General features: G+C 49.3%; 1 protein-coding gene across 8 annotated transcripts in view; it reads left to right on the forward strand.

Moving 5' to 3' along the window:
- The window catches only part of NRF1 (nuclear respiratory factor 1), a 143223-nt gene extending 136877 nt beyond the window's left edge, over positions 1 to 6346 (forward strand). For 5 of the 8 annotated variants that reach the window (XM_057304201.1, XM_044388236.3, XM_057304202.1 and 2 more), the window contains 2 exons: positions 575 to 670; positions 4304 to 6346. In XM_057304201.1, coding sequence (XP_057160184.1) covers positions 575 to 670; positions 4304 to 4467 — 260 coding nt within the window. In that variant the 3' untranslated portion in view covers positions 4468 to 6346. The remainder of the gene's footprint in view (positions 1 to 574; positions 671 to 4303) is intronic. The other 3 variants (XM_026510985.4, XM_026511042.4, XM_057304204.1) reach the window with 2 other exon arrangements.
- Positions 6347 to 8385: the final 2039 nt, after the last annotated feature.

Raw genomic sequence — 8385 nt, forward strand, 5'->3', positions numbered from 1 at the left:
TTGCCAGCATGTGGCTTCTTTGCGGGAGGACCCAGGTGTCCTGGCTTTGCCAGGGGTCATTCTGCGTTACTTCGTGCGTTTTGCCTCGCCTCTTGTGACCAGAAGAGGACAAAAGTGATGATGATCATGAATGCAGTGGGGGGGTGGGAGGGGTGGTACGATCTTCACTCCCTGGCCATTCCTGGAGTCTAGAGGCCAGGGAGTAGGGCCCGGCTGCACATTGCTGAGGCCAGTAATAGACTCCCTTGGCCTGTTGCCCTTCTGGCACATCTTGTACCTCACATTGGGGGAAACAACATGAACCAGAGCCACGCCTGGCCCTGAAGTAGCCCTCTGTCAAACAGGAAGGCCTATCCACACACATTTACTGGGCCACGCCAGATAATGCACTACTGTGCCGGTGCTCCCCGAGAATCCAGAGGAGGCCACTCTCAGTATTGACTGGGGCTGGGATGGGGCCAGCTTCCCAGAGGAGGGACAACAGAACCCATTTTTTTGTTTTTGTTTTAATTTCATTTCCATTACATATTTTTTTGAATTTCATGTTCCTTATATTTATTTTTTTTTGAACCAGTCTTTAAAGGGAAAGGAGTGAGGAGTGTGGGAATTGCCAGTAGTGAACAATGTGAGCAAAGGCCGAGAGGAAGGAGTGTGACCGCCATGTTGGGAGGTGAGAGGTGCCCGGGCGGTGCCCTGAGCACAAAGTGTCTCTGGTGAGGGAGGGAGGGAGGGGGGGGAGGGAGACTACAAAGCTAGACCAGGGCAGAGCACAAAATGTCTTAAATACCATGTCAAACGAGCATAGGCTTTGGGAACCTTTTTTTTTTTTTTAAGATTTTATTTATTTATTTGACAGAGATAGAGACAGCCAGCGAGAGAGGGAACACAAGCAGGGGGAGTGGGAGAGGAAGAAGCAGGCTCATAGCAGAGGAGTCTGATGTGGGGCTCGATCCCATAACGCCAGGATCACGCCCTGAGCTGAAGGCAGATGCTTAACCGCTGTGCCACCCAGGCGCCCCAACCTTTTTTTTTTTTTTCTTAAAGATTTTATTCATTTATTAGAGAGCACGAGCAGAGCTGAGCAGGGAGCCCGGAGTGGGGCTCGATCCCAGGACCCCGGGATCATGACCTGAGCCAAAGGCAGACGCTTAATGGACTGAGCCACCCAGGCGCCCCTTTGGGAACCTTTTTAACATGGAATTTGAAAAGTTTGAGATGGAGGAGTGATGTGATCTAGAAAGATCTCTCAGGTGGCAGGGAGAGGTGAAATGAAAGAGGTTTGGTTAGAGACATTTAACAGCCATATGCAAAGTCTAGATGAGGGAAACTGAACCCCATTGCCTTCTGGGGTCAATGCCAGGCCCAGCGCAGCAAGTGTGAGGGAGGGTGGGCCAGGCCCTCAAATCCTGTTAACACACAGCGGGGTTAGCTTGGATTTCCAAAAATGACTGTCACGAAACAAAACATCAAGCCCATTTCACGTTGTATCATCAAATATGGATCCCAAAACTGACAAGACTTTCCTCTAGAAAACAGATATAATTTAACATAAAATAACATTTTCTTGGATTTGTTTGGGGTTTTTTTGCATTAGAAAATATTCTGATAAAACATCTCTTTTTAAAATTAGGTTTTATTTTCAACAAAGTGATACATGGCTTTAAACGTCAAAGAGGACTAAAGGGCCTTTTTTAAAAAAGATTATACCCTAGAGGCAACACTTCCTGCTCGCTCTTTCTAGTGTGTATCTTTACTTCTCTAAAAGTCTTAAGTTGTTATTTCTTGAGTTGAGACTTCATTGCAATTTCTTGATAACTTACTTTGTATGTTTATATTATTATAACTTACATAAAAGCTGTTCACTGCTAAGAAAAGTATATTATCACGGTTACTACTTGCTTTTTCCCTTGTTTTTTAGGCAGTAATCACCGGTTCTACCCACTTCTGGAAAATCCCTCTCAGTTCTCGTCCCCAGGCGGGCGTGCCGGTCTCCCCTCTCTGAGCTCTCAGAGCTGCTGCAGAGCTCTGGTCCGGGGCCCCTCAGCCTGCCCCACGGCTCTTCACAGTGGTTCTCTGTCTCCCAGATCCCACGGCCACCTCTTTTGTAGTTTTCTCTCTCGTTGCTGTGGGGCAGTCCTTCAGAGCTTCCTGAGAAAGCATGTGTGGGTGGCCAGCGTTTCTGCCCCTCACAGGTCTGAAGATGCCTTTCTTCTGCCCTCACGCTCAGTTGACAGGGGTATCATTTCCTGGGCCGGGAGCAGTTCTAGGCGGAAAGCACTCTCCCTCAGATACTTGAAGTCATCTCCTCCTTCATCGCCTAGCTTCCAGGCTGCTTTTGAGAAGTCCCGCCATAGTCCCAACTCTCAGTTCTTTGTATAGGGCTTTTTTTTTTTTCTTTCTGGAGTCTTTCAGGATCTTTGCTTTATCCCTGGTGTTCTGAAATTTGGCAAAGATGTGTTAGTGTCTTGATCTTTTGTCATCTTGTCTGCTGGGCATCTAATGGGCCTTTTCAATGAACTCGTTTTTCAGCTCTAGAAATTTATTTACAATGTGTCTGATAATTTCCTACCTTCTGTTTTTTTTACTGTCTCTGGAATTCTGTTTTATCAGAGGTTGGACACCTTCGGTCTCATATTTTCTGTCCTCCTTTCCATCTTTTAATCTTTCCTACTGAGAAATTTCCTCGACTTTATCTTCTGCTTTCTTTGGAATGTATTTAATCTATTAGATTTTTTATTTTAAAGTTTTTCTCATATTCCTTTCTAAGAAAAGCATCCCATGTTTAGGATACAAATCTCTTCCCTGAAGATACTAGGGTTCTGGGGCTGTCTCCCCTCCCCCACCCCCATCGTCTGCAACCTTGCGTTCCTGAGGAGTGAGAGCCGGTTGTCAGGGAGTGAGGGGCACAGCTAGTGTCTGTAGGCCCCGGGGTAGGTGCCGGCAGAGCAGGCCAGAGTTCTCCGTGTCTTCCCCCCACGGCCCCACCCAGCAGAGCACCGTGGCCTTTTCCAGCCCCTCCAGGTCAGCTTCTCAGAACAGCGGCACCACCTCAGATGGCCTGTCAACAAAGGTCGGGCTGTCTCCGCGTTGGAATTGGCACGTGCTTTTAACGAGTGCCTGTTTTCAGCCTCGTCTCTCTCTGCAGTGGTGAGGCCTCCATGTCCTGTGCCCTCCATGGACACAGGACCTTCTACTCCCACTTCTCTGATTAGTCGGGACCACTTTACATTTGCTTTTCATCTCCCAAAAACATGTTGACCTCCCTCATTTATATCCCTCTTCCCACTTCATTACAATTTTAGTTTCATAAGGAAGAGGAGCTTGATAATGTGCATTTATTCTGCCTCATTTAACTGGAAATCCTTTTTTTTTTCTTCAATATGTCATATAGAACTATCAACTTTGCTTTCTTAGGAAGGACTGCCCTTTTCTGAGATGATGTGCTTCTTCCTTCCTTCGCGTTAAGCTGTCCTTTCTACTGTGCAATAATAGTGATACTGGGAGGCAGTTGGGTCTTTTTATTTTAAGTTGACCCCAAAATGTATTTTTAAATTTTACTGGTCTGTGGATCTAAAATAAAGAAAACAATGCCCTAGGCTTTTTTTTTTTTTTTTTGAGAGTGGTGGGGAGGGCAGAGGGAGAGGAAGAGAGAGAATCTTAAGCAGCCTTCCTGCCCAGTGTGAACACTTCACACATGACACAGGGCTCAGTCTCACGACCCTGAGATCATGACCTGAGCTGAAATCAAGAGTCGGACATTTAACTGACCGAGCCACCCAGGAGCCATCCCCCCCCCTTTTTTTAATAAGCAAACACTGAAGGGAGGGGCAATGGCCAAGCAAATAGGACAGGATTGAGGGAGACATTTTTTCAAGCTGAGAGAAACTTGAGCATAGGCAGGCGGCCGTTTGAAGAAGTCAGTAGCAGAACATCAAAGAGAATTAATGGCAGCCTTTCCCAGTGGAAGGAGGCAGTCAGGAGGGCTGGGCTGGGGAGGAGGGTTCACACCTGACCAGCCTTGCTTCCTAAAATAAGAGGCAGGCAGGCTCATCTCCTGGCAAGTTGGGGAGGCCCTGCCCTAGGGCCCATTTCCACGGTTTCTTCGAACTTACTTTCCTGATAGTCTGTTTTACGGAATGACCGTGGGTAAGAGGAGGGATGTATTTGTGCCTGGACAGTCGGTGTGCGAGTACATGAGGCTGACGGTGGTGCCCTGGAGGGTCTGGGGCTGGTTGCCCTGCCCAGCCAGCATCTGGGAAGCTGAGCCCGATCCCAACCGGACGTCTCCCCTTTGTCTCCCCAGGACTGGTCCAGATCCCCGTGAGCATGTACCAGACTGTGGTAACCAGCCTCGCCCAGGGCAACGGGCCGGTGCAGGTGGCCATGGCCCCTGTGACCACCCGGATATCGGACAGCACAGTCACCATGGACGGCCAGGCTGTGGAGGTGGTGACGTTGGAACAGTGACACGCGGCCGTACCATGACATCGTTTTCTAGTCTACTTCAAAATTTTTTACACGTTTGCAGAGGTGCAATCAAATGGAATTAAGTCTCTCGACTTTGGAAGAAAAGTTTTGTTAACCTTTTTTTTAAAAAGGAAGAAAGGCAGTGGGTTTTGGAATTGCATTTTTTAAAGCACCACTCTTGATTTTCTGGGATTGGTGGAATAGGATACTGTGTTGTCGATTTCACTGTCCCAAAAAAGCCAAATTGTGGCAGGACTTCTTTCTGCAGAAACATGTGTGTATACTTATGTGTGTGTACGTGTGAGTGTGAATATATGTATATGTGTACATATGGATATACACATTTACATATATATAAAGTATATATATGTATGTATGTATATATATATATGTATATATATATATATATATGAAACCCGCATGGAATTATCTGTATGAAATCAAGGTGAGCTGTGGAATAAAATAATTCACCCAGTTTAGTGGGTGTAGGGTACGTGGCCAGACACAGTCACCCGGTTTTTGTTCATACCAGGGTCATGCGTTGAGCTACTGACAAACTCAGGCGGAGGTGACCATGCCCTTCACCAAAGCTGCCTCCCAGTGGCCACCCAGAACTCTCCCTGCTGGACTCACCTGAGGAAGGAGGTTCCAAAACGGGGTGGGGTCCAGAAATTGTGTTTGCAAGGTCCAAGGGCCTCATGGTCTGGCAGCTGAGATGCTCCTCGGGCTGGCCCAGGTGCTGACCTTGCCACAGGCCGGTGAATGTCCTTAAAGCTCCAGGCAGGGACAAGAGGGATTTCTTCAGCCTCCCATCTCCTCCCCTTCCCAGGAAGCCTTCTTGATCTCATGACTATTAAAATGTTGCTTTGGTTTTAAGGTCAGTCCTGAATCGGTCATGTATATGAACTGAAGGTAACAGAAGTATTAAGGGTTTGAGGAGCGTGTGAGCGTCAAGTGTGCTTGTGGGCGTGTGCTTGGAGGGGAGAGAGTGGGAGGGGGAGGGGAGGGGTTGGAAGGGGAAAGGAAGGAGGGAGAGACAAATCTTCAAAGACCAGGGCACACCAATGGGAGCAATTTTTTCCTTTCCAGTAACTTTCTGTAGCTTAACAGAGGCGACTGGAAGTGACAGGGGCACCCGGCTCGAGGAAGGTCCTCTTCATCCTGCGGGGCCTTGGAAGAGAAAGGGACCTGGGTGTTACCTGCAGCCCTGGAGCAGGCCCTGGTTCAGAAGGGACACTGCGGTTTTCCCAGGTGCAGCCTGGTGGGCCAGGCCCCCCAGCTTCCTCCTCACAGGTGTTGACCGGTCTGGGTGTTCTCGGTCACTTTAAATTCTGTGATTTCTCAGCTGCAAGCCCTGAGTCTCCAAGTGGCTAAATTCACCTGACTTCTCGACAGGCCAAATCTCTGCTCCTTGAGTACAGGGACAACTCTTCCTCCCTCCTCCCGGGCCCCCACGTGTGATAGTGTATTTAATGTGGTTTTTTTAATGCGACATTAAAAGATTCTTCACGTCTTGCTCAGCCTTTGAGAAAAGTTTCAGATTCTTGTATTTGCTTGTTTTATATAAAACTATCTAATGTTCTTTGTATGTTTTTTTCTGTACGTAATAGGGGGAGGGAAGGGAAATTTACATATAAACAGTCCTAGTTCTACAACTTGTTATTTTTTTAATTATTATTTTTTATCGTCATTGTGAAGCTGTTCAGGGGCTTTAAAGTCCGTGTTCCTTTGTGGTGAAATAACCTCCTAATAGTTTGAGAAATTGCCAAGAAGAAGAAGAAGAAGAGCAAAACCCAAGTAGCAGAGCATGGATTCTGTGTTGTTTTCCATTCTGTCTATTACTGCCTCATTCAATAAATAGTTTCAAATGTGGCAACAGGAAGTGGAACTGTTCATCTCTGTAGGAGCGCTTGGCCCCTTGGAACTCCTTTGGGGTGGCTTGTTCTGCTTTGTGAAAGGTGCTCGTACTCAGCTCCGGTGGTCTCTGAATGGTGCCCCGTGACGGCGTGGAGCCCCGTAAGGAGAGCGCGAGGACGGGGTCAGGGCCTCCCGGCCAGCGGCCACCTCCAGAGCGGCTCCACTGGATTCGTTTTATAAAGCGCCGTCCTGGGGGTGCAGGGCCAGGTCGGGGGCTGGGATCTCATTTGAAAAGTTCTAAAGATAGGTCGGAAACTCTACTCTGGAGTTCGTTCTTTAGGGGTTAATTGCGTTCCACATGAAAACTAAGGCTGGGCGATGGCGCCTGTCCTTCGGGGTTCCCTCCACGGGAGTGGTGTTCACTGTCGCAGTGGATTATCCTTCTTGAAGCAGAGGCCTCAAGCCATTAATTGTTTCCCTAAGTCCTCCCTCTGCCTCATTGCTTTCACACGGCAACTGCCATCTTTCCAGCTGTAGGCCCTTCGTACCCCCCCGCCCGTGGTTTTGCACCTCCGTGTTTGTGCCCGCTCTGTGCCTCAGCCTGGAACGATGCCCTCCACCCCTTTCTTTGTTATTGGATGCCTGGGTCCGTTTCCTGGTGATAATGATTAAAACAGTCGAATAGAGAAGACCGGAGGTGTTTTCCTTGATGACTGACAGTGGCTCCATAAAGCTAGCGCCACCCCGCCCCCTTCTTGAGCAAATGGCGCATTGTTGCCTATGTTCACTAGAGGGTGGACAGGAAAAGAGGGTCGATCGCAGCCAAACCAACCGGATGGACATCACTGCCGTTGGCTACCCAGCAACAGCTGGGTTATCTAGGGTACCTCCTTATGGGGCTGGCCTCTCTCTGGAGGTACCTTACTATACAGTATGTTCTGTTTGCCTGGCAAGACCCAGGGGCTGCCTTTTCAACGAGCATGTGTTGAAAACTTCCTTTGGCGGGGCTCATGGAGAACTTTGCTTCCATTACGCCTGAGTCACCGCCGGCGGCTGCTGCAGGGGCCAGGTAGGTAAAATCGCTAAGTGGAGGGGAAGTGGCTCCGGTGAGAGAGGAGGAGAGGCATGGGTGTGGGCAGAATGGAGAGAATCTGTCTAAAGGGAGCAGCCTCTCCTGGTGCCCGCAGATTGCCACCAAGTGGGAGGCAGGCCCCCATCTTCCTAATTTTCCAGAGAAGATGGGGAGTCCAGACTTGTGTACAGATCTCCCGATTTCAGCAACAAATCAAAAAATCCTTTACATACTCTGTAGGCGGGGGGGGGGGGGAAGCACCTGTTGACCAGATCTGGCCCATGGGTCAGTTTTGTTTAACTTGGTGATAGCCTGCCATGTGTCAGCTGAATACAGCCTGGCAGGTGCCCGTGGGCAACGAGATGGGAGGAGATGTTCGTATGAACGGATCGCTGCAGCCCAGGTGATAAGGTGCCATCTGGATGGAGCACTGTAGCAGAACGAGTTCTGTTATCTCCTTTCATCTCCCTGAGGGTCCTCTGCATTAAGGAGTTTATCCTCCAGGCCGCAGAGATCGGTGCTCACAGAAATCGAGACTGGGCTAGGAATTCTTGGCTCTTAGGTCCTACATCTGAGAAGTTACTGGCGATGCTGGTGACCGCTGGCGTTGTCTGAACTCAGACGAGTGAGGTGAGGAGAAGCAGAAGGGCAGGGAAGACAAGGGGCTGCCGGCCCTCTAAGCTCGGGCTGCCAGTGCACCCTGGACCTCACTCAGACCCAAGCCAGGCTCGTGTGCAGCCACTTTGCACATGGAAAAGGGCCTGCTCCTCCTGCACTCACCTTCCTCCCTACCTGCAGCTGGTCCTCTTTCCTCTTCCATAATGTCCCCGAAGCCTCCGATCCGAGTGTGGCTGGGTTGGTACCCAGACCATGGTGGGTCCCTTTAGTGTCAGCACCAAAACTAAAGCTCAACGAATTGGAGCAGAGGCTACGTGGGGTGAAGGAGAAGAGTCCACGTCCCCTCTCATCCCCCCCTCAGTGGGCTCTGG

Source organism: Ursus arctos, unplaced genomic scaffold, assembly GCF_023065955.2.
Source record: "Ursus arctos isolate Adak ecotype North America unplaced genomic scaffold, UrsArc2.0 scaffold_3, whole genome shotgun sequence".
In the NCBI taxonomy this organism is placed as follows: Eukaryota; Metazoa; Chordata; class Mammalia; order Carnivora; family Ursidae; genus Ursus; species Ursus arctos.